This window comes from Carassius auratus, chromosome 20, assembly GCF_003368295.1.
Source record: "Carassius auratus strain Wakin chromosome 20, ASM336829v1, whole genome shotgun sequence".
In the NCBI taxonomy this organism is placed as follows: domain Eukaryota; kingdom Metazoa; phylum Chordata; class Actinopteri; order Cypriniformes; family Cyprinidae; genus Carassius; species Carassius auratus.
In genome coordinates this window covers 3,702,483-3,728,331 of record NC_039262.1, presented here as the reverse complement: position 1 = coordinate 3,728,331, position 25,849 = coordinate 3,702,483, and the positions used below count along the sequence as shown (strand labels likewise).

The 25,849-nt window shown below is 34.6% G+C and overlaps 2 protein-coding genes across 2 annotated transcripts; both read right to left on the bottom strand.

Moving 5' to 3' along the window:
* Positions 1-330: 330 nt before the first annotated feature.
* On the bottom strand, positions 331-9,954 carry slc35b2 (solute carrier family 35 member B2). Its single transcript, XM_026290486.1, has 5 exons — positions 9,568-9,954; positions 7,818-8,008; positions 6,647-6,807; positions 5,285-5,563; positions 331-4,223 (listed from the first exon to the last, which is right to left on the bottom strand). Exons 1-5 carry the CDS (start codon positions 9,585-9,587, stop codon positions 3,567-3,569), a joined length of 1,308 nt encoding a protein of 435 aa, XP_026146271.1. The 5' UTR covers positions 9,588-9,954; the 3' UTR covers positions 331-3,566.
* A 1,138-nt stretch (positions 9,955-11,092) lies between these two features.
* Positions 11,093-24,899, bottom strand: LOC113120587 (NF-kappa-B inhibitor epsilon-like). Its single transcript, XM_026290493.1, has 6 exons — positions 24,347-24,899; positions 18,267-18,369; positions 15,351-15,561; positions 13,569-13,657; positions 13,240-13,488; positions 11,093-11,530 (listed from the first exon to the last, which is right to left on the bottom strand). The coding sequence occupies exons 1-6, from the start codon at positions 24,655-24,657 to the stop codon at positions 11,465-11,467; spliced, it is 1,029 nt and encodes a 342-aa protein (XP_026146278.1). The 5' UTR covers positions 24,658-24,899; the 3' UTR covers positions 11,093-11,464.
* Between the last annotated feature and the right edge of the window lie 950 nt (positions 24,900-25,849).

The window sequence follows — 25,849 nt, the reverse complement described above, 5'->3', positions numbered from 1 at the left end:
ATGCTGTTTTAAATGTATGCTGTTTTTCTATTGTAAAATCAGCTTATTTTCTTATTAGTACACTGTAAATCTCACGTAGTTGCGTTAGAGTTGCTAAAGTAAATAAAGTACGATGTGTTTTAGGAATGTACATGACCTCGCTGACACGACTGTGGTTTCGAGTGAACTCATTTTTCAGTCACCGTCGGATGAATAATGTATGATTAATAATGTATGACTCCATTAAAACAGATTACATCATGCATGTGTTCAGTTCACCAACTCAGAATAAAACAGAATAAACAGCATGTATGAGGAAAGAGAAGATGAACACAAATCTGACACAGTTTGGTCACATGATCAAACACATTTAATTCAATATGTATAAACAATGAATCCTAAAAAAGTTAATGACTATATTAGTCCTTCACCTTCCCTCAGAACGAAATGAAAACGCCACTGTGACACGTCACTCTTTATCTGCGTTACAAGGGTGACCGATTCCTTTTGACCTCCACAGATGAATGGGCTTTTACAGGAAATTAATATTGCACGCGGAAAAACAAAACCTCGTGTATTCTGCTGGTGAGGGGGATCCCTCAACTACGCCCAGGTCATATTTCACTCAAAAAAAAAAATAAAAATAAAAAAATAAAAAAAATAAAGTTTTCTCTAAAGGAAGAGTTTTGAATTATGACAATATTTTCATGGCAATTAAAGACTTTTTTTTTTTTTTTTTTTTAGTGGGATACTACTATTAATTGTTAATTAATGTAAGTTTTGCGGATTTAAATTAACTTTTTTTGTTGCACATTTATGAAAATGAATTAAAAAACGCATCCAGACATGAAAATTTCACAGTGCAATAATAATTATAATAATAAATGTTTTATTTTTTTGCTTATGTAATTGCCATGGAAATGTCACTTAAAGAATAAAAAAATAATGAATTAATTAAAATGAAACATAAAAAAATGTGTAAAAGGCCTAAAATAAGCATCATTTCTTTTATGCATAATGTGTTTTTATTTCGTTTTTGTTGAGATTCGGTCTTCACGAGATTCTTCTGGTAATGAATCTCTAATCATATAACTCCCCAACACTGAATAAAAACAATTAAATAAAACTACAGTCTAGTGAATGTACTCATTAGTCCTGATTAGAGTTTTTAAGTAATTCTGCAACCTGCGGAAGGACGTAAATGCTGGACGAAAGAGACGTAAACAAGCACGTCTACCTCAAAGAGGTCCGACCGTGAAACTCCCAACTTTCAGTCCTCCGTCTCATGTTTAACTGAGCCGTATGAATGACATCACCCCATCCTGACGCTTTTAACACCATAAAACACTGATCCAGAAATCCAATCTATGCTCAAAACTATAACAGAAGGCACATTATTGCACATGCAAATCAAAAACAGAAACAAATACAGTGAAAGCACGTCATGAGGTCAAGCTCCAAAAGGTGAAAAGAAAAACACTATTTAAAAAAAATATGCATGAATATTCTGCACTCTTTTAAAGAAAGCAATGCAGGTTTGGAATGACATGAGGGAGAGACTTTTAATTTGCCTTTAACTATATTTTAAAGTCAAAGCCTTTTTTTTTCACTGCAGTGCAAAAAATTAAATCTATATCATTAGGATTGTTAATTAGATTTGCAATTGTAAGTAACAATTTTTAAAGAAAATGATGAAAATTCTTTATGCAACATACATATCATTTTTCTTTGACCCAAGTATTTCTTTATGACAGGAGGACTGAGGTGAATCCAGTGTTTTAATAAAACCGTGGGATCAGTTTGTCACTATTAACGCTCACACATGTTTCCTCAGATGAAGCAAACAGGCACTGAGGGTTTCTGGTTTGATATGGCAGATACACAACCACACACAGAAACCCTGTGAGAGAGAACAGGGATCATAAAAACACAAAGAGGACCTTCAGTTTTAGGACTGGGTTTGTGATCTCAGTTTATGACAAAAACCAAGTCAAGAAGTCTAGGTCACATTTCACACAAAATCAAAAACTATTGTGTTAAAAGTGTGTCTATTAATGGTAATGCAATAAATAAAGCTGTACTCCTATAAAATAAAAATAAAAAATAATAATAAAGGGTATAAGAGATTAGAAATGTGCTTATTTTCAGAAGAAAAAAAAATTGTCAATGCAAAAAAATGTCAGTACTTCCTAAAATGTTTTATTTTTAATTATTGTACTGTAATATGTTGCATGTTATCAAATATTCTTAGTTTTCATTGAAATAATACAAATGTAATGTTCTCCAAGATTACATTGTCTTAATTTTTTTGTTTTATTATTATTTTAGTATTATATTATTGTATTGCAATAACTATAATAAAATATAAAAATCCAATAACTATAATATTAATAATAATGATTATTATTATTATTAGGGCAGAAAATATGCTTAGATATCACGAATATAACGTCATTTTATTTTTATTTAATATTTTATTATTGTATTTTAATAATAATAAAATATTTAAAATGATACCTACAAAGCGAGAAAGCATATGTTATTATGCCATAAATAATGCCTTTATGCTTTTTAATATATATCATTTTTTATGTATTATATGTTTTATTATTAATTTTAGATCTTATTGTTGTATTATAGTAATAAAACATTTAAAAATAAAGAGCAAAAGAACAAACAAACAAAAAAAGTGTTCAAATGTGATGAAAATAATGTCATTTTCAAAAATGTAATGGTTCTTAAAAAAAAGGCCACATTGTGTTTTCTTATTAATTTCATATTTTCCTTTGTATTTCGGAGTGAAATATGACCCAGATCTGATGCAAGCGCTCCTAATGCTTCTCCAGCTCAACAACATTTCATTTTCCTCTCCAATAACTTTTTAAAGCAGACTTTAAAAAAAAAACGTAACATATTTTTTCAGTACCAAATTACAAAGATATCAAAGGCTATCACAGTCTGTGTTCACTCGATGGCTCGTCAAACTCATTTCTCTCAAACACGCACGAAAAAATCTAAATGAACATCACAATGTGCGGACAAATCCCTTTAAATGGATAAATCACCCCCAAATTAAAATGAAATCATTAATAACTCACCCTCATGTCATTCTCAACCCATAAGACCTTCGCTCATCTTCAGAACACAGTTTAAGATATTTATGATGAAATCCGAGAGCTCTCTGACTCTGTATAGACAGCAACACAACTCTAATGTTCCCAGGTCACATCAGTAAAATAGTGCACGTGACATCAGTGGCTCAACTTTAATCTTACGAAGCAAGAGTTTGCATTTCCTTGCTGAGTTTCTGGACCTTGGAAGATTACAGTTCGGTTGCTGTCTATGCAAAGTCAGAGAGCTCTCGGATTTCATCAAGATGAAGGTGAACGAAGGTCTTATGAGAAAAAAAAAGAGGGTGAGACAGGACAGAATTGTTATTTCTGAGTGAACTAACTAACCCTTCATGATAAAGAATAATCCCTTTCTGTACCGTACGGAATACAAACCTCCAGTTTTGCTTCAAACAGAAAAAAAGACGAACAAGCCACGAAAATGTGGCTTCTGTACACATCCGAACGAGCGTTCGGTTAAACCTTCTGAACGGGTGTCTGCGCGGGACGCTTGCTGCTCTTCTTCACGCGGCTGCGGGCGTAGATGCGCAGGAAGAGGGCGAGGAACACCACACCCACACCGAAGCCGCCCACCAGGGTGACGGCGTGACCGTAGAGGAAGCAGGACAGGAGGATGGCGATGGCCTGCCGCAGGGTCATGATGATGGTGAAGACGGCCGCGCCGAACTGAGAGATGGTGTAGAAGATGAAGAGCTGCCCGCAGGCGGAGCACACCGACAGCAGCACGGCGTGCATCGCAAACTCCGAGTGACGCGTCATGAAGCCCAACGAGTCGAAGAAGGCGCCCTGTTCCAGCAGAGAGCCCACCGTCAACAGACACGAGAACAGATTGACGCCGAACATCATCTGCACCGACGACATCTTGTACTTAAACAGGTTGTCCTGCCAGTTGGAGGTGAAGCTGTCGAAGACGATGTATCCTCCGAGGATGACCACGCCGGAGAAGGTGGTGACGGTGGACGGGTGTTTGTCCGTGGAGCTGGAGAGCAGGAACATACTGACGCCCAGCGAGATCAGGACGGCGGTGAAGTACTCCCAGTACTCGTAGCTCTTGTGTGACACGATCTTACCCATCAGCATCACGGGGATCACCTTAGAGGCCTTGGCCAGAACCTGCGACGGAGACACATCAGGCGTGGGATCAAGACACGAGCGACACGAGAAATACATAATAATACTGAAATACATCAGGCTCAGAGAGGATGTGAGCACTAAATAAGTCATAAGAAGCCATTTTTTTTTATTTAGATTTATGCATCATATTAAAGCTAAATCAATAAGCTTTCCATTGATGTATGGTTTGTTAGGATCGGAATCTGAGGGTGCAAAGAAATTCTAAATATTGAGGAAAATCGCCTTTAAAATCGTCCAGGTGGAGTTCTTAGCAATGCATATTACTAATCAAAAATTACGTTTTAGATAGAAAATGTACAACATATCTTCATGGAACATGATCTTTACTTAATATCCTAAAGATTTTTGGCATAAAAGAAAAATCTATCATTTCGACCCATACAATGTATTTTTGGCTATTGCTACAAATATTTAATATTTATTCATTTTTATTATTTTTTTTTAAATTGATTTAATTTTTATATTTTGTAAAATATATCATACTGTCACGGCAATGGTGATATTAATTAAATAATACAAAAAATATATAAATATAAATCAAATATGCTATACTGCTTTCACTGTGATTTTATATATAAAATATTTTAAAATATATATAAAAAATCTATATTTTATCATTACCGAAATTCACCAAAACATTATTTTATTTAAATTGTAAAAAGTATGCATCCTATATGTAATATTTGTTAAAATTATTGAAATGGAATAAATTATATATTTTAAAAATAAATAGTGTGTACATTAAATTATATATATATATATATATAAATGTACACACACACACACATTGTTGGTTATATTTGCTGTAATAATGTTTCATAAATTTATTATGGAAATTAGAATTTGTGAGAGTTTTTAAGGAAAATACTGTCAAAAAATGAAAAACGGTGCACATCTAATTAAATACTTATTGAAAAATGACTTTTTATTGTTTTATGTGTTTTTATTGACTTTTTATTTTATTGTTTTATGTGCTATATAAAAAAATATATAACCCTGCTTTACCATACAGCTGGTTTACCCAGAATGCAGTGCTGTACCTGTGTGGGAAAGCTGATGTATTTGAGCGCTTCATACTGGCACCAGCTGCTGAGGATGTTGGAGAGAGAAGCGAAGGAGTATTTGTACATGGGTGCACCATGGCGGGGCTGTTTGAACAGGACGCACCACAGACCGGACACCGTCAGCGCCAGGATCCGGTTCATGAACACCAGAAACTGAGAGTCTCTGAAGCGCTCGCCGCTGCCCTCCGCCTCGCCGGCGCCGTACGAGCGCGTCATCACCCGCTCCTGAAGAACACCCCACGTCAGGTACGACGCCTGCACCACACAGACACAACAACAGAGAACTCAAAAATCTGGGGTTTCACTCGGTTTGCTGTATTTTATACCTACAACTGCAGTTTGATTGAGATGCACTGAAATGCACAATGAAAAAAACATGATTTTTCAATATGTGAAAATTAGGAGTTCATATGTAGATATTATTACGAACACATGACTATTAATTTGTGCAAAGAGTTCAATGAAGAAAACAATGAAAACCTCTAAACTTGTGCACACTGCATTAAACGTAAAATAACTATTTGCATTTTATTTTTTTAAAGGCAACTGGAGTAGTGGGAATCTAATGAGAATGAATACTGAGAAAAATGGGAATTACAAACTGAAAAACTCATTACTGAAATGCAGAAAAATATATATTACTTAAACTGTATTTTTCAAAAAGTATTTTTAACATCAATCTTAAAATATTCTGTATTGGCTTCATGGTAATTTTAATTAAATAATAAAAAAATAAAAAAAGATATTGTAGAACATGTGAAGATTGTTGACCTGTGCAAATAGTTAGATGAAAAAAAATGTATATATGTAGATAGATAGATAGATAGATAGATAGATAGATAGATAGATAGATAGATAGATAGATAGATAGATAGATAGATAAAAATATATATATTAGATATTTTTGAACACATGAAGACTATCAACTTGTGCACATATTAAAAATGATAAAATAACTTCAAGAAATATTATTTCAATAAAAATAACTATTGTAAACCCATACTGTTAAAAAATAAAATAAAAATGGTACATATTTTTAAATAAAAGAAAATACTGTATTTACACTTTTTTTTAATTCAACACGTATCACTGTAATGCCTTCATGTTGATTTTAATTAAATATTAAAATAATTTACAAAAAAAAGGGGAACATACAAACTGCAAACACCCACAAACATTATATGTATATATATATATACACACACACACACTTAAACACACACTGTGTATTAACTAAAACTATTTAAAAAGTGTAAAAACACAGATATTGTTTTATTATAGTTTAGACCATTAACGTCTAGTGAAATGAGCCAGTGTGGTGTGGACTGAATGTATAACCTGGAGTCCAGCAGCGCAGAAGAGGAGTTTGACGGCCTGTCGAGCAGATGAACTGGATTCAGACTCGTTTCTGACCGCCGGTGAAACATCATCCAGCAGTGCAGTCTTAGCTTCATTCCCAAACACACACGTCTTTATGAGAGGAAAACAGAGCCCTCGACCTGCAGACAACATCAGCAGGACGACAGGATTCAGCGGTCAGCTTCTGAACACACACACACACACACACACCAGCTGCTGCTTGGTCATACACACATTAAATCAGCACTGTGTCCGTGACTTTAAACTATGTTCAGGTCCAAATACAGTGAAAATGATGACCGTTTTGATGCAAGCTTCCTTGTATACAATTATAGTGGACATAAGTAGGGAAAATTAAGTGTGAAAAAAATTAATTACAGTGTACAAGAGTGTGAAAAATAAAAACACAAATAAATGATCATAAGTGGGAAAAAATAAGTAAAAAAAACAAACACAAAAAACCTATATATATATATATATATATATATATATATATATATATATATATATATATATAAAGTGTGTGTGTGTATTAGTGCTGTCAAACGATTAATCGCATACAAAATAAAAGTTTTTGTTTACACAATATGTTTTCTGTGAATATTTATTATTTATTATGGAAACATAAATACACACACATACAGTATATATTTTGAAAATATTAATGTCTTTATGCATATTCATATCATTTATATTACTAATAAATATTTTAAATAAATAAACAACCTATTTTTCTGAAATATATACATGCATGACATAACTTAGAATAAAAATAAGAGGTTTGAAAAAGAACTGGTAAAAATATTTTAAAAATGTAGGATTAAAATTGTAAAAATTACAGGGGACATAAATAGGGAAAAAAGAGGGAAAATGTACAAATATAACGGGTAAAAAAAATTATATATATATTTTTTTTTAGATAAGTAGGAAATATATATAAGAAAAAAAAGGAAAAATATAGTGGAGCTAGCTAGGAAAAAAAAGGTTAAAAATATAAATAAAAATACAATGGACACAAGTAGGAAAAAATAAGTGGCAAAACATAACTCGGAAAGAATGAGAAGTAGGAAAAAATATAGTAGGAAACAAATAAGTGGGAAAAAAATCAACTTTAGACTGGAAACGACACAAGTAAGTGACTTCAACAAACCTGTTTCAAGATAGTTGATTCGTTTGAAGTAGCTGATAAGAAAATATCCAGGGATGATGATGGTGGCGTAGCCCAAAACATTGAGGAACAAGCGGAAGAGCCACACGTCCTGCCAGCCGCCCAGCAGCGAAGCGTCTTCAGCGTCCGCAAACACCGACGGCAGAACACACAGCGCCGCACACCAACATAAACTGAGCAGACAATATCAAACATGACTCTTACCACAGTTCACATGTCCACTTATCTTTACTGAACCCAAACAGAGGAGGAAATCCAAAACGGTCACACATCAGCAAACCTGCTCGAAATGCAACACAGGAGTCTTTAGAAAAGAAAGCAGGTGTAAGTGCAGAATTCAGCGCTCCTGTCACAGAAACAGCAGCAGGTCTGATCCCATTCCAACAGAACGGCTTTGTGTTCAGAGCTCAGGACGGGACAAACTAACCCCTGTTCCTCCTGTGTTACCTGACACCTCGCATTAGACCACTGCTATCAGGAGCAGAGGAGCGCTTCATTAAACCTGGAACACCTCTTTATGAAGGTGTTTGCCAAGCGTCTCTGAAAGACTTCATTCAGCACCTTCTGACCAGTGAATTTCCACGACACTCCCAGATTAATGAATACAGATTTATTTTCTCTCTTAAAAAAAAACAAAAAAAACTGTTTCTAGCAGATTAAAATCACTTAACATCTATATATCATCTATATATGTGGTGGTAAAAAAAAAAAAAACAGTAAATGTGGTAAAAAAAAAAAGAAGAAAAAAAAGAAGATTATTAGAAAAAAAAAAACGGGGAAAGATATTATATATATGTATATATATATATATATATATATATATATATATATATATATATATATATATATATATATATATATTATAAAAAAACAACAACACTGTCAAAAAAAATTATTACTGAAATGCAAAAAAATATATATTATATTAAACTTTATTTTTCAAAAAGTATTTTTTTATCATCACTGGTCAAATATTTTGCATTGGCTTCATGGTGATGTTAATTAAACTATAAAATAAAAAAAATAAAAAAATAAAATAGAAATTGTAGATTTCCTGTGCAAATAGTTAGATGAAAAAAGGTATACATGTATATAGATAGATAGATAGATAGATAGAGAGATAGATAGAGCAATAGATAGATAAAAATATATTAGATATTGTTGTACACATGAAGATCAACGTGTGCACACATTCAAAATTATATATATATATATATATATATATATATATATATATATATATATAAATGTATGTATTATGTGCTGAAAGTAGTCTCTTCTGCTCACCAAGGCTGTATTTATCTGATTAAAAATGCAGTAAATATTTAAAATATTATTACAACTTACAATAACTGTTTTCTATGTGAATATATTGTAAAAAGTAATTTATTTCTGTGATGCAAAGATGAATTTCCATCATCATTCCTCCAGTCTTCAGTGTCACATGATCTTCAGAGCTCATTCTAATATGCTGATTTGATGCAAAATTATCATTGGTTCTAAATTATTTGTAATGTTTTTTTAATTATTATTATTCTTTGATGAACACACAGCAATGTATTTGAAAGCAGTTTGTAATTACCTTTTGACAGCCTACATAAATAATTTTACATAAAAGCAGGCAAAAGATATGAATGTATCAAACAAAAATAATCTAATTGTCAGTGTTACATTAAAAGTGACTGTGACGTCAGAGATGTTCTATTTGAGTGTTACAGTGATGTTTCAGTACCTCCATGTAAACAGAGGCATTTTCCACCAGCAGAAGCGCCTTAAAACTTCTCCAATCGGGCTCCCGCGCCGAACATGTATCGATGAAGCTTTCGGACAGGAATTAAACCATCAACATGCAGGATCCGGACAAATCCCGAGTGTTTGTGAGCGCGAACTTCCCGGCCTGCTTCATCCGTGAGCTCATCTGGACTGACGACGTGTTCACTTCACACACACCGCAGCGCTTCCGGTTGCGAAAGGAGACACACCTTCACGCATCCGTATAGTTTCCTCGTGGATTTAGTATTATGAGGCCTTGGTAAATATTTGAAAGGTGTATTGTCACAGTCGTGTTGTTGAAACAGTTCAGAGAGTAAAACGTCCTTGGGTTTGTGGGCGGGGAGATCCATTATGCTTCACTGGGGACTTTTAATTTGAAATGTACTCGGCGCGCATTCTCAGTGCGCTTGTACATATTACAATACAATATATACAATTAATACATATTTTACAATAATATCAGCTTCTCTGTGATTTTTAAAAATAGTGCTAAAATATGTTCCAACTTTTGGATATTTTATTGTAAAACTTAAGTATGTATTTAGTCCCTAAATATTACAAATAATTTGTTAAAACATTAGAAGATTGTAAAATTACTTTAACATTTACATTTAAAATGTAGTTGTTTCTATATTACGTTTTTTAATTTTAATATTGTTAAAATATATTCATAAAACTGTTAAAATATTGATTTTTTCGTTATGGTTAAATGTATGAATAAATACATGTTAAAACATTATATAATACATTATATTTTAATTACTGCTTTTTTCTTTATTATTTATATTAATCTTTTATTTGTAAGCTATTTTCAAAATTATCATATTGTGTCACATTAGAAAAAAGTTATGTAATAAAAATATTTAGAAGTATCAAATATTGTACAAATATATTTAGACAATTTAGCTTAAAAATATTTTTTATTGTAAAATATGCATTTATGTATATAGTCAACAAATACTACTACAATAATACAGTATATTAGAGATCAGGATTGAAATTTACAAGAAAACACTTGTTTTACATGAAAGGGAAGCGTGTTTTAACCCGTCTGAGTTTACATGAATGGGACACATTATTGGTAAATTATGAGGAAGAGTGATGTGGCAAATGATTGGAAACACACACACACACACACACACACACACACAGTTTCCCTCCATGCTGTTCTTTTTACAAATTTACCAGGAACTTGTTTTTGTGGCTTTTCCTGTATGTTCTGCTTGTTGTTTTCCCAGTATTAATACTTATGAGAACCGCAGCACATTGTTCCTGTGGCTCAGTGGTAGAGCATTAAAAGGTCATGGGTTCAATCCCCAGGGAACACACACATACTGATAAAAAAAAGTGTGTAACCTGAATGCACTGCAAGTCGCTTTGGATAAAAGCATAAATGTAAATATGGATCATAGTCGCTGGCAGATGTTCTTCATGGGCCCCAAATAAAAAAAAATGCAATCTAAGTAGAAAGAATACACTGCACGTAAATATTAAAACTACTTTTATTGAACCTTTTGTTTGGATAAAACGTTTGCAAAGCAGTGTTTCATTTACTCATCTTGTTTACACCAGCACTGTATTGCTACAAAACATCAAATAACGCTAATTATAGACCAGAATGCATTTGTGTTGTCTGACATGAAGGTTTCTCAACAGACTACATACAATACGAGTCACGTCCCGACCACTTCACGAGTGACTCCGAGCGGTTACTGCCGCACAACCAGCCCGATCTCCGCTGGACATAAATAGATGAGCTTACACGCAGACCTTTCCAAAAGCTGTACATCATTAAAACCAAAGTCCTGCAATTTCACACCAGTTTCTCAAAGTTGAAGAACGTGCCGCTGACACGTTCAGGAGAAGCTCATGACGGTCCTGCCCATGATCTGAATGTCATCGAAGGGGAACAAGGCCAAAATCTGCAAAAGCAAAAGGAGAAACGGTGACCACATCATCCCACTTCTAATGCAAAGCTGACCGAGCAAATGCATTTCCTGTAATCAGTTGTAATGGATTGGTTGATCATGCACACATTAATAATCAACACAAAATATATCCCTTATTATGCAAGACATTATAAACAAAATTAGTATTATTTATTAACTTTTATAGAATATTAAAATTGTGTATTGTTTATTTTGTTTACTCTTACTGTATATTTTTAGCTTTAATTTTATGCAGTTTTGTTCTGTTCTCTGTCATTTTTTGTAATATTTGTATTCTGTTTAACTTTAATTTATTATTTTATTTTCTTGGCCTAGTCAACTTTTACTTCAGTTAGTTTCTAGAGTCTTTTTGAACATCTTATGGATTATTTTCAGATGCATTATGTGCTTTTATCATCTTTATTAGTTGTTGTTCTGCTCTAGCTTTATAAAATATGAATAATTTTAATAAATTGGTAATATTTAGTCATTTTAGCTATGAGTACTTTGGCACTTCTACTTCAGTTTGGTATGGTTTTTATATATATATATATATATCATAGATAAAAATTAAATGCACTAAGTCGCTTGGAATAAAAGCGTCAGCTAAATATATAAATTTAATTTTTAATTTAAATTTAATATACCTATTAAATGTTGTGGAATTGCACATTGTAACTTACTGTACTTTTTAATGGAAATTATAAATATTGTTCATTATAAAATGCAAATAATAATAAGATTAATATTTATTATAATTAATTATTAATAATGAATGAATCTCTTAACAACAATTAGAATATTAAAAGTCTTTATGGTAGCACTTTATTTTACAGTCCTGTTCCTCATGTACATACTATGTACTTATTATAGTAATTACAATAACTATGTAATAACTAGGTACTAACCCTGAACCTACACCTAAACCTAACCCTACCCATGTACTTACCTTGTGTTACCAGAACTTTCTTAGATAAATACACTGTAAGTACACTATACGTACATGTTAGTACACGTACTGTAAAATAAAGTGCAACCGTCTTTATAATACTAGCAATCAAAATGAATAGGAATACTTTTAAATTATATACAAAGAGTAATAAATGTAATGTTATTATAACTTATGAAAATTAAATTAATATTTATTAATAATACCTAATATTTAGTATCAAGCACACAAAATATTACAAATAAAAACTTAAAGATTAGAAGTTTACTCTGGTACAAATTTAGTTAAGAAGCTTTTGTTATCATTTTTCTCAATCATACAGTGGCTCAGAAAAACCAAAAACTTTATATATACCTATGTGTGTGTGTGTGTGTGTGTGTGTGTGTGTGTGTGTGTATATATATATATATATATATATATATATATATATATATATATATATATAGTTAATTTGAAGAAACATAACTGAGTTTTTAACACTTCAAAAATCATGTTTTTTCATTGTGCATTCCAGTTAATCTCAATCAAACTGCAGTTGGGTTATTTTAATTAGTTTTAACAAAAAAAAAAAAAAAAAAAAAAGTTATCCGTTTTTGCAAATAAACTTCATACTTATTCCAATGAACAAAACCAATTTTAGTTTTTATCGACAATATTAACATCGACACGGAGTTGTTGGAGACTGAAAGAGGCTCAATCTCTTGTCTGACTGCACATTTTCTCATAGATAATAATGTAACTGGGGTGTAGTTACATCATCATTGCCGTCGGCTAGATCCAGGGCCGTCTCGTCCTCCATGTTTCTGATCATCTTGTCGGCTCCGGCCTGACACAGGAGGTTAGCGATGGTGGCGTCCTGTCGGCCCACGGCCAGATGCAGCGCGGTGCAGCCGTTAAACATAGCCGCGTCTACATTGGCTCCTTTATTGAGCAGCATGTTCACCGCCGGCGCGTCGTGCAGCTCCACCGCCACGTGCAACGCCGTCTTCCCGCTCGTCCCCTCCTGAGGAGGAACCAGACACACGCTTGGTCACAAGACTGAAGGCTTTCACTTCACACAACACATCGGCCGCAGCAGCTCACCTGGATGTTCAGATCCGCTCCGCTCTTCATCAGCAGCCGCAGGAGACGATGATGCTTGTGCAGCACAGCCACGTGGAGACACGTCAGACCTGCAGAATAACACAAGAGCCCACGTTACACCTGACCCTGGACCAGTCTTGGGGCACATCTGTAGCAATAGCCAACAATACATCATATGGGTCAGAATTAGATTTCTCTTTTATGCCAAAAATCATTAGGATATTAAGAAAAGATCATGTTCAATTCCTACCCTAAATAAATCAAAACTTCATTTTAATTAGTAATATGCATTGCTAAGAACTTCATTTGGACAACTTTAAAACCGATTTCTCAACACTTGGATTTTTTTGCACGCTCAGATTCCAGATTTTTTTAATAACTGTCCTATTAACAAACCATTCATCAATGGAAAGCTTATTTATTCAACTTTCGGATGATGCATAAATCTCAATTTCATAAAACTGACCCTATATAACACATAGTAGTATCAACTCTGATGACAGAAATATATAAGCTACATAAATATACAAACGCTGTACATTACAGTAATCAGTTTTCAAGAAGAAGTACTTGTAATTAGAGTATATTACATCTTAAAATGCTCTTAATCCGAATACACTTATTTTATGGATTACTTGATTATATAATATATAATTTCTTGATTCTCCATAATTTCTAACTTAATTTCCCTTTCTTAAAACCCAACTTTGTGTCATAACATTTAGCATGGATTATATTCACAAAGGTTAAGTAAATAAATCTGAAAACCATGTTTTCATTTCACCTTTACTCATTTTAATATTTAATTTAGTTTCTAAGGTGTTTTTAAGCATATTTTGGTAGGGTGTTATGGATTTTTTCAGTATTTTTTCCATGCAGCTTTTTTAAGTTATTACGGTTATGTGCTTTTGTAATTTTTATTATTTTCTGCAGTATACAGTTAGTTGTATAATTTGTTATATTGAGTGCTTTTGTACTCGTGTAAATGAATAATCAAGACAATATAAAGAGCATTAGTATCATTTATATACAATTGTATTATTTATTAATATTTTATTAACTTATTTTTTCAGTTTTTTTTTTTTTTATTTTTTCTTCAATTTTAATTTTAGCAATTGTTATGTGCTATTATGAATTTTATTAGCTTTTTCAAATATTTTTATTTAGCTTTTTAAAGATTTCAAACCTGGAATCCTTTTTATCATGTTTAAATAATCCCCAAAAAATTTTTTAAAGCCAAACTTAAAATATTTTACATTTTTATGATTTAATGAATTTTTAAAACCCTCGTGTAATGCATTGTTTATTGCACTTTATGACGTTGCCATACAAAAATGTAATGCATTTCTTCTCTTAGCTTTTTTATCAATGCAGTAATGTGTTTGATAAAAGCAGTAGTCAGAATGCATTTCCTAAACGAGACGGCAGCTGACATGAAGAGAAAACTGAATGATGATGATGTTATGAAACACTGATACTGGAAGCTCATGACAGCATGGAAAAACTCCAGGGCACTTTTTGCTGCCAACTTCCTTGTTCTAACACGACTGTTTCGTTCAATAACAATCCTCATGATCCAGTCAGAGTAGCAGAAGTGTGACTGCATTTCTCAAGATGCCTCTTCCTAACACATGTGCCAGAAAAACACAGATATATGCTATGTAGCTGCTGCAACGAAACACATGATGGAGGAATCAGTCGTGTCTGGAGCACAAACACTAGTCAGTCACTGAGGCCCAGCGCAGCACAGCTCTGTTCACTAATGAATGTGATGACTCTCACCTCTCCAGTTCTGTGCTTCCAGCACGTAGGCCAGTTTGCTGGGTGAGGCGCTGTGCATCATCTCATTGGCACAGTCCCAGAATCCTTGCTCACACGCCACATGGAGAGGGGTGTTTCCCTCCTGGTCCTGGAGCTCCAGCGAGACCCTCTTCTCTACAAGGCTCTTCACGACGGTGGACTGGTTCAGGTACGTGGCCAGATGCAACGGCGTCTACGGACAGCAGAATTAAGTAAGCATCTGATAAAACGCTGTTATAGGAGTGTCCCGGCTAGTGACAAAAACACTGCACGGTCACATGAAAACAGATCTGATCCAGGACATCACAGTGCTTTCCTGTTTGAACTATTGATCTATTTTAAAATATATACATTAACATTTATAATTTAAATAAATAGTGTTTTTGTGTTAAAAATACATATACATACATACATACATATATATATACACACACACACACACATATACATACAGTTGTGTGTATATAATTACAAAATGTATTTAATTTTTGCAAATCATACTTTGATTTACATAATTTATCATTACGCTATATGCATATTAATTAACTTAATTAAAATTATTTTAATATGTATATATCATTTATAAATTAGTATAATATATTATTTTTCAAATAATGAAATAAAAGTGTGTGTGTGTGTGCGCATATACATGCATATATAAAGTTAATCTGCATACATACAAACATATAATAATAATAATATACATCATATAATATTTTTTATTTTTTTATTAATAATATGAACCCATTCTCCCAAAATGGTACGTGTGAACCAAAGTATGGTTTCATTTTTTAATGCAACCGGATATATTGGGTTATGTGCAGTCTGGGGACGGTCCCCGTGTCTCAAAAATGCAAAGATTACAACCCCAGTGCTTCGGGCCATCACGCTCGATCTGAATGGGTTAGCAAGAGCACAGAAGAATGGCATTAATCCACAAACCCTTGTGATTTAAATCACATCCCGGAAGGACAAGAAGAACTGGGCTTCATTTATTCCTAAGAAGAGGGACCATGCACAGGTTTACTCAATCTGGGAGTTACACACTGACTGTGTCAAAAGGAAACATGTGAGTAATATGACCAATGGCCTGGCCTTAGTTGATTACGTGGCTTTTGGTAAAAGCGCAGTAGCACCAGTATTACTCACAGCTTGAAGTGCTGACTGTCAGATTTGTGCTGCGTTTCCTTTAGACTCACACCCAGATGTACTTCAAGACCGTCTGACCCAAATCTGACATCCTCTTATCTAATAAACCCAACTAGCATCAAAAACAGCGTTTGCATCCCGTTTTACTTCAATAATGTGACATTTTGGGCCTAAGAAGGATATTAAATGTGTTTTTTATCCATCAGGAATCGATTGGATGCCGGGGTTTTCCCTTTTCCAGAAAAGGAAAGTCGTTTCTTTAGGCGGAGCAAGTTATTACATTTCATGAAACATGACGACATTTTCTTTCTCTGAATAACACGTACTGGTGAATCATTGACGATAAGCAGGGCTGATTTTGATTTCAAATTGACTGTAATCTAGACTAGACGAGTGAATCAGTGTTAATATGAACTACTACAGGGTTCTGAACAAAAAAGGTCACATTTTTGGATAAGATTCACAATGTCTAGTGATCCCAGCCTTTTGACCAACGCATTTCTATCATTCATGATTTCTGAGAAGATATGTTAGAGCGGAGCACAATGAGAAACACTTGTTCCTATTCCAGTGAGATTGAGGCTGGAAAACACAGTCTGAACCCCGTCTGAATTTTTAACAAAGTAAACCCGTTAACTCCCGTTAAAAAGTTGCAAGCCACCGATGATTTACACTCAACTTTGATGGACTCCAGTATATTTTGCTGTATGAATATTTGAATATGCAATGCACCAAAATAAAGATCAGAGCCTCTACTTTTTAAAATCAGAACTTGAATATAGGTAGGTTTCATAAAAATGTATAATTTTGAGCAAAAAGCTGAGCATTTTTAATCAAAAACTACATCTGGATAATATTCAGTACGATTGCATTATTTTTAATATACATCTGTTTACACAAGAGATCGCTCATTTCTCCGTCCTGTTCACGTGTGTTTTTTGTTCGGGAGGTTTGGTTCTCGTTCAGAAGATGTGTAATAGCGCCCCCAAGTGTATAACAGTGAAAACACAAAAAGCCATAAAAACTTGTCAATGGCGGGAATGTGTTGTCTATTAAATGACGAGATAAAACGTCAATGGCGGTTAAAGAGTTAAGGTTTCTTTTTTCTTCAAAGCAAGAACATTTTCATGTTCTTTCCCCAAAAAATGATGCATTGTAATGTCAAACGTTACGCATGAGTCCATTTGTCTAGCTACAGATATTCCAGCGGTGCATCACCACTTTCCATGGTGAATATGTGAGTAATCATAATAATCAGCTGTGGTTATTTTAGATGTTACATCACACCCTGAACAAAGCTTTGAAAGGGTAATTCATTGATATTTCCATGACTGAGAATATTAATCAGTCTGTTGACTTGGCCACAGCTTCCTGCTACCAAAATGCCAACAAAAAAAGTAAATAAATGGTTCATTTTGCTCTTCTGACTAAAACAATCCTAGTTATAGCGTAGGGGGTTTCTTCAGAAAGCCCCTCGTCTGTTGTCATCGGATAAACCCCAAATTTCAAAATAACAATTGAAAGCGAGGCTGTCAAACGAGTGTAATAAACCACCATTATTATTTGATATGTGCTCAGGGAGTTTCCCTCAAAGAGGAAACAAAAATAACCAAACTTATTACAACAGCTTTTCTATTCCTTCAGGGTCTTATTCATTAAAACACAAGCAGAACGGGTTTCTGGAGAGATCGCTTACCAATCCATTGAATGCAACAGAATTTGTTATGCAACAGATTTCTGACAAGATACCTGATACAAGTTGTTCTGAATATCCATCAGATCTGGAGAAAACAGGTCTATCAGCTGACGTGCAAAACATTCCTCTTCGTGGATTATGGCCAGATGGAGAATCCTAGAAAACACAGACACACAAACAAACAAAACAAACAAAAAAAGTTGCTGGTTAAAAGCTGAAGCAGAGCCAACGGTTAGGGGAAGGAACTATCAAGTAAACCGCAGTCTAAAAGCAGCACATTTCACAATGTGTGATGGAAAAAATAAGGCGAACGATACTGAGAAGTATACCACACAAAAGTGTATTTAGCCATTGCACAACACTGGAGTTTTTGCACATTATAAGAGCATTGGTATCAGCGATCGTCTTGCTATCGTATCATAAAAACCCTTCAGAGGGAGCTGCTTTGGTTACTAAAACCCGAACAAAATGACAGTGCAGCTGATTTAAAACACAGATGAGATGTGAAGACATAAAAATGGAAATGTTGCAAATGAAGTGAAGGATTTGCAGTTGATTGGATCTCAAGAAAACAGGTCCAGGTCACATTTCGTCCTTGAAAAAAAAAAAAAAAAAGATTGCATTTTGCATAAAGAAAATAAAGAAGTTTTTCAACAAGACATAATCAAGTGTTCTGAAAATAGACTTTGTTTTCTTTATGCAAAATATCCTTTCTCTTTTGACTAAAATATGACCTAGACATGTTTTTGGCTGGTTGCATGAAACAAATCCGTCGCTCGCAGATGAGTCACAAACAGAACCAGTAAATGATGCATGCAGGAACATTAATTGATCTTTTTCCCCATACTCCCGCTGCCGTATTTCCTCGCAGGTGTGAGATTTCTCGGCTTCTTTCCCCACATGCGATAACCTAGTCTTCACTTTTACAGTAAGCCAGAAGGAAGCAGGTGGAAGCGAGTGGTTTCAGCATCAAAATAATGTGAGAACAACTTCAGTGTCATCAATCTGATTGTGTTAAAGCGATCATGAATCATATAATTTCCCTGCATATGAAATCAACAGGTTCAGTTCGCATATAATAAAAAAATAATAATAAAAAAAAATTGGGTCATCATTAATTCCACCTAGTGACCTTGTTCTGTGAAACATCAAAGAAGAGAGTTTGAAGAGTGTTCACGCTGCTCTTTTCCCACATAGTGAGATTGGATGACGACTGGGGCTGTACTGTATGATTTGTGCACAATATTTGAATAAATACTGAAGTGAACATTATCAATGCATAGCTGTGTTATACTATGTCTTTGACAAATCCAGTGCCCTTCTCGAATCATTAATATTCGAAGTCTTGACAAAGATTTCAAATATGGAAGACTTTGGCCATGTTTATTAACGTTTGTTCATATAATATAGGGATTCCCAAGGTTTTGACATTTTTATGATTGCATTAATCATGAAAACCCTGGACAAATTATAAATGAAACGTGTTCTTTTATTATTGCTTTGACAAAAAGCTGCACGTTTCTTAAAAGGAATATCGTCATATAAACAATACAAGGCTTTGTCTGTGCTCTTTCCATTTAAAATGAATGGTTTGACTGTAGATTTGTGAAACTATACAGAAGAAATATCTGCATGAAGCAGAAACAGCAGACGAACTGAACGAGATGCAGATTCACTCTCTTCCAGTAGGTGGGACTTAAAGCGTTTCCCTGGTTACCGCTGTAAACAAAGCAATTATGAACACTATAGGTGGAGCTTAAAGCGTTTCCTTAGTTACGGCTGTAAACAAAGCAGGTATAGACCCTTTTACAGTTGGTAAACAAGGTGACGTATTTGTGTGGGCGGGGCTTAGCTGGAGGCAGAAAGATTCCCCTCAACACTTGAACAAACGGTAGCCAGCGAGTTTTCTTAGCTTGTTTTTTTAACAGTTGCTGGAGAAAATCTGAATATATCTGCTTTATCTGAATATTTAAGGTCACTCACTGTCCGGGACCGCGATAATTATTTGAAAAAGTTAACTTTAACGGACGGAACCAGATTGGTCGACCCGTACACAATCACTCATTGCATGGAGGATCTGACAGGATTACCTCCGATTGAGTGGCCTGACATCTACACTTACCTGATAGAGAAACCGAGCGTGTATAGTAAAGAGAAACTGAGGGCGTATAAATCCTTAGATTAAATAAAGAGTGAGATTACAGTAAAATTATTATTAAGATGTAAATATTTTCTAGAAATAAAAATTCCGAAGACTGCGAATTAATTATAAACTTTCTGTATTTATTCTTTCTTACCATGTTCTTAAATTCCGGTCACAATTAATCACAACAATGTATATAAAATGTTCTCCGTCGATTCTGGCAACCAACAACACAACAAGACGACATTTTAAGCTCCTTGAGTAGCCGACCCCGTGTTGGTTTGTATTAGCCGCCTCCAGTTTTCTGTTTGTTTTGCCTCCAGCTAGCGCCGTGACGTACCTGTGATGTCCGCACAAAAGGGGTCTATAAACACTGCAGTTGGAGCTTAAAGCGTTTCCTTGGTTACCACTGTAAACAAAGCACTTATGAACACTGTAGCAGGTGGCGCTTAAAGCATTTCCCTGGTTACCGCTGTAAACAAAGCACTTATGAACACTGTAGCAGGTGGCGCTTAAAGCGTTTCCCTGGTTACCGCTGTAAACAAAGCACTTATGAACACTGTAGCAGGTGGCGCTTAAAGCGTTTCCTTAGTTACGGCTGTAAACAAAGCAGGTATAGACCCTTTTACAGTTGGTAAACAAGGTGACGTATTTGTGTGGGCGGGGCTTAGCTGGAGGCAGAAAGATTCCCCTCAACACTTGAACAAACGGTAGCCAGCGAGTTTTCTTAGCTTGTTTTTTTAACAGTTGCTGGAGAAAATCTGAATATATCTGCTTTATCTGAATATTTAAGGTCACTCACTGTCCGGGACCGCGATAATTATTTGAAAAAGTTAACTTTAACGGACGGAACCAGATTGGTCGACCCGTACACAATCACTCATTGGATGGAGGATCTGACAGGATTACCTCCGATTGAGTGGCCTGACATCTACACTTACCTGATAGAGAAACCGAGCGTGTATAGTAAAGAGAAACTGAGGGCGTATAAATCCTTAGATTAAATAAAGAGTGAGATTACAGTAAAATTATTATTAAGATGTAAATATTTTCTAGAAATAAAAATTCCGAAGACTGCGAATTAATTATAAACTTTCTGTATTTATTCTTTCTTACCATGTTCTTAAATTCCGGTCACAATTAATCACAACAATGTATATAAAATGTTCTCCGTCGATTCTGGCAACCAACAACACAACAAGACGACATTTTAAGCTCCTTGAGTAGCCGACCCCGTGTTGGTTTGTATTAGCCGCCTCCAGTTTTCTGTTTGTTTTGCCTCCAGCTAGCGCCGTGACGTACCTGTGATGTCCGCACAAAAGGGGTCTATAAACACTGCAGTTGGAGCTTAAAGCGTTTCCTTGGTTACCACTGTAAACAAAGCACTTATGAACACTGTAGCAGGTGGCGCTTAAAGCATTTCCCTGGTTACCGCTGTAAACAAAGCACTTATGAACAAAGTAACGCTGCACTTATGAACTTTAATGTGCATTATACAGAGGTAAGATGAAAAGAAAAATTACCATCTAAACAACATGCATTCATATAAGCTCTTACCCTAACTGAATCGCAATTTGTTTAGCATCTCAACCGATTTGAATGGTCACATATTTGAATCGATTGTCAACCGGCTCGTGGTTAATCGTTACAGCTATACTTTTTTCCCTTTTTTTTTTTTTTAAATCAATAGTACACAATAATCACATTCAAGTCTATGTGATAAATGCTTCAGTAATCTAAAAGTAATCAAAATGTAGTCAGACTACATACCGAATGTCTAATCCAGATCACGTTCATCATGTAACTTCTAATCTACAACTTGTAAGTAATCTACCCAGCACTACTTGCACTGCAACAGGAATGAAGAACTATGTTAATTATTATTCAAACTGTCCACCATGCACTACGAGGAACTTTAAGTTATTTTGATTAAAAACTCTTGAACTAATTGTAAAAGGTTAATTTGGTGAACTACTCCTCAAAAGTTTCTTTAGTGCATCTTCTTCACTCTGATGACATTCAGGGAAAAGACTAGTTTTTTTTCTTGCAACAGCAACAAAAGCAGGCCAAAGGTAAACCTAAGCAGGTCACTAGAAGATTAAAGATGAATCAAAATGTGAGATGAGAACTGTATATACAACCTGGTTTGTCACTGCAGAATGCAGAAATGAAAGCAGGCTGACATTAACCAGGCCGTGTGTTTGTGCCCACTTGTGTGGTGAATGTTTGCGTATGTTTTTGAACATATATACGTTATAGGTTGAACCACGATCTGGTGTAAAGGTCACTGCTTGCATAAACATGTTTGTGACACGTGCTTTTTGGGGTAAAAAAAGTATTAAAAGCACACGAATGCATGTTTATAACAAAGGCCTTGCACTTTCCAAAAAGCTGCCATCACAACGTGCTTTCTGACCCAACGAGGGGAATTCCACTGCTTGTCTGCATACTTCTGCTTTCTTCTTCTCATGCGCCATAAACGGCAGATCTAGTTTCTAGACGTCTGTTAACTGACTGTAGCGTTTAAAACAGAAAAGCCTGCTACTGTAATCAGAACTTCATCGGTCACATGAGAATGTGTCAGTCAGCAAACTAAAACAGGCTGAAAAATTCATCAACTTAGATCACTTTTTTATTTTAGTTTCTTGCCTCCCAATAGTTGACCATTTCTGAAAAGAATAATCCATTTCAATTGCTTTTTCCCCAATTCAATTAAATGCATTTATTTGCTAAAATAAATGTGCATTTAAAATGAAGTGCATTGGAAGTTATTATTCAAAGCCATTTTTAATTTCAGTTATATGGGCCTTAATTATGAAAACTCATACTACAGACTTTACGTTTCTGTCATCCAGTAAAACTTTTTACACTGAATGCCAGATTCCTAAAGACTTCCTATCCTCTCTGATAACATGACATAAGGTAAATTAACATTTAATGCCTTTCAAAAGCTAAATCTAGGCCATTAAAGGTGGGTAAAGTATTGAAGCAATATCCTGCACACCATTCATCTCCATGCCATCTATATATGCATCAGTCTAACATTTTAGGTTGCAGAGACTACATTTGGTTTTTTGAATATGAATTTAAGCACATTAAATTACATTATAAAAATGACACAAAAAAGTCTGCTAGATAAAATAAAAAAATATTATTATTTTTACCAGTTATAACTTAACATCACATTTAGAAACATTTTTATAACAGACTTTATTTGTTTATAGACATTTCGGCTATGGCACCGAAATCATTGCATTGTTTTGAATTGAAATTAAGCAAAAAGATACAAATATAGGGCAATCTGCAACCCCTTAGAGCTTGATTATGTTCACAATACACGTGCTAAAGTGCCTTATTGCTTATATAATTGTTTTATTAAAAAAAAATACACTATTGTATTTTTGAATTAAAATTGTTTTGAATTAAAATTAAGCAAAGATACAAAAATAGGGCAATCTGCAATCCCTTAGAGCTTGATTATGTTCACAATAGACATGCTAAAGTGTCTTATTGCTTATATAACTGCTTTTAAAAAAAAATACACTATTTTTCAGTTCAAAGTTCCATTCATCCGCTTGAAAATAAAGTCCCTGGCATAACGGAATGTTGCAGTGCAATCTAAATATTGTTCAAATGTGGGCTACAGTAACATGGTGCAAATTTATTTCTCTTATTAACTATTTTTAGCTGTCATTAACTTAACACCTGTAACAGAATCACTGTGAAGCGCCTACACCATTAACACGAAAGGGAATTATGGCACCTTTAATATTTTAAAAATCTATTTTTTTTATCATGATTAAACCGTCTTAGTGTTAACGCGTTGTATAATATCACTCCGCGGCGCGCGTCTATGAACACCCTCGAGACCGGATTTTATTGCGCGTTGATTACTCACAAATAGCCAATATTTAGACTTCTAAACACATTTAAACTGCACTCAGGTGATAGATGGGAACTCATCAATGAAGGAGAGATTTATAAACGTACGTGTCTCCGTCTTCTGTAACAGTGGTTAGGAAACTGACTTCCTCTTCGGTGTATTCACACTCCGCCGCGCTTTCACATTCAGAAATGCTGCATTTTTCGATAATATCCCCCAAACTGTCCACTGTTAACGATGAAGAGACGTAAGCAGAGTCCAGTCTCTCTTCCAAAGCGCAGTTTTTATCTTTATCCTCAGAGCTGTGTGAAATCCCGTCCTGTTCTCTGGGTATTGACTTGTACGAGTCGATTCCGGAGTCAATCCGACTTTCGTCGAAATCGAGTTTGCCTTGTTTCTCGTCGCCGCTTCGCGCCATTTCGAAGCTTTGAAGCGTATCGTCAGTATATAAATGTAACGATGGAAAAACGTAAAATCACCGTGACATTATGACACCAGAGACATTCGCTTTTGTTTCTCATCCCACCACCGCCTCAGATACTCCAGACGCAACGGATTTTTAACGTCAGGTTGAGCTAAAGTACGCGAGTCAAACTCTTAAATTAATGAAACTGATGTGAAGTGTGCTGGCGGTAATGTGAAGCGCACAGGAGGCGGAGTCAAAGCGGCTTTCAATCCGGCTAAAGTGGGAATTCCCCGCAGGGAGTGGCAAACCCATATCATTACCGATCCAATCCAAACACAGCCTGACAACCCCGGATGGAATCTCCTAAAATACCTCAACAACAGACCTGTTCTCTGTTTTGGACTCCCAAAAACCACCTGTGACTTGACCTGACAACTCCTGCATTTAAACCCCTTGCAATGCAACACAACTTCAATCTGGACATTTATGGGTTTCCAAAGATTGCACATGCAGATAGAATCAAATTCATCAAATTTAGAGTGATTGTAGTAAATATACTCTGGTGGATAGCCTTTTCAACTAACCTTTTATATGCTTCATTTTTCTCCTGATGCATTTTTAGATTAGCTTATTGAGATTTAAAAAATAAAAATGACAAAAATATATTTCGGTTCATATCTTGATGCATTGCCTGTCGTGATTATTGCATATTATATGGGCTACTACTAACAAATTGTTTTGAATGTCTAAACGGAGTACAAGCATTCTTTACACATGCACACATACACAGATTTTATATCTTCAACGCTGTCATTACCAATAATGACAAATGGTGGCGCTGTAGCCCATCTTTACCAGATTCACTTAAAACAAACTAGATGACTGAAAAGCATGCTAATAATTTTATTGTTAATTTGTAAATGGACAAATAAGATCATGGTGTGGTGAAAGAGAAAATGTGAGTGGATATTCTTAATAGCCTAGGCAAGGGTGTAACTTTGGGTCTACCATTATATTATTGGCATATTTATTCATTAATTTATTTATTGAATAATGTTCTTGTGTAAAAGGTAACGTGCTAATTTGCATAATTTAATTATGCAACCCCCTTGTTCTGCCATTCCTCACTTCAGAGGTAGGAAAAGGTTCTGAGCCCCACCTGGCCCCAATCACCTCAACAAAATGTTAATAAACTAGGCTTTAA

What these genes read in the sequence shown, in the direction of transcription:
- slc35b2 (XM_026290486.1), bottom strand. Translation starts at nt 9,587, where the DNA reads ATGCCTCTGTTTACATGGAG. An exon ending in ATGCCTCTGTTTACATGGAG is followed by an intron (nt 8,009 to 9,567) that starts GTACTGAAACAT and finishes TTGTCTGCTCAG; the next exon opens with TTTATGTTGGTGTGCGGCGC. An exon ending in AATCAACTATCTTGAAACAG is followed by an intron (nt 6,808 to 7,817) that starts GTTTGTTGAAGT and finishes TGTTGTCTGCAG; the next exon opens with GTCGAGGGCTCTGTTTTCCT.
- LOC113120587 (XM_026290493.1), bottom strand. Translation starts at nt 24,657, where the DNA reads ATGGCGCGAAGCGGCGACGAGAAACAAGGCAAACTCGATTTCGACGAA. An exon ending in GAGCGGATCTGAACATCCAG is followed by an intron (nt 13,489 to 13,568) that starts GTGAGCTGCTGC and finishes GTTCCTCCTCAG; the next exon opens with GAGGGGACGAGCGGGAAGAC. An exon ending in TAGCCGACGGCAATGATGAT is followed by an intron (nt 11,531 to 13,239) that starts GTAACTACACCC and finishes TTGCTTTTGCAG; the next exon opens with ATTTTGGCCTTGTTCCCCTT.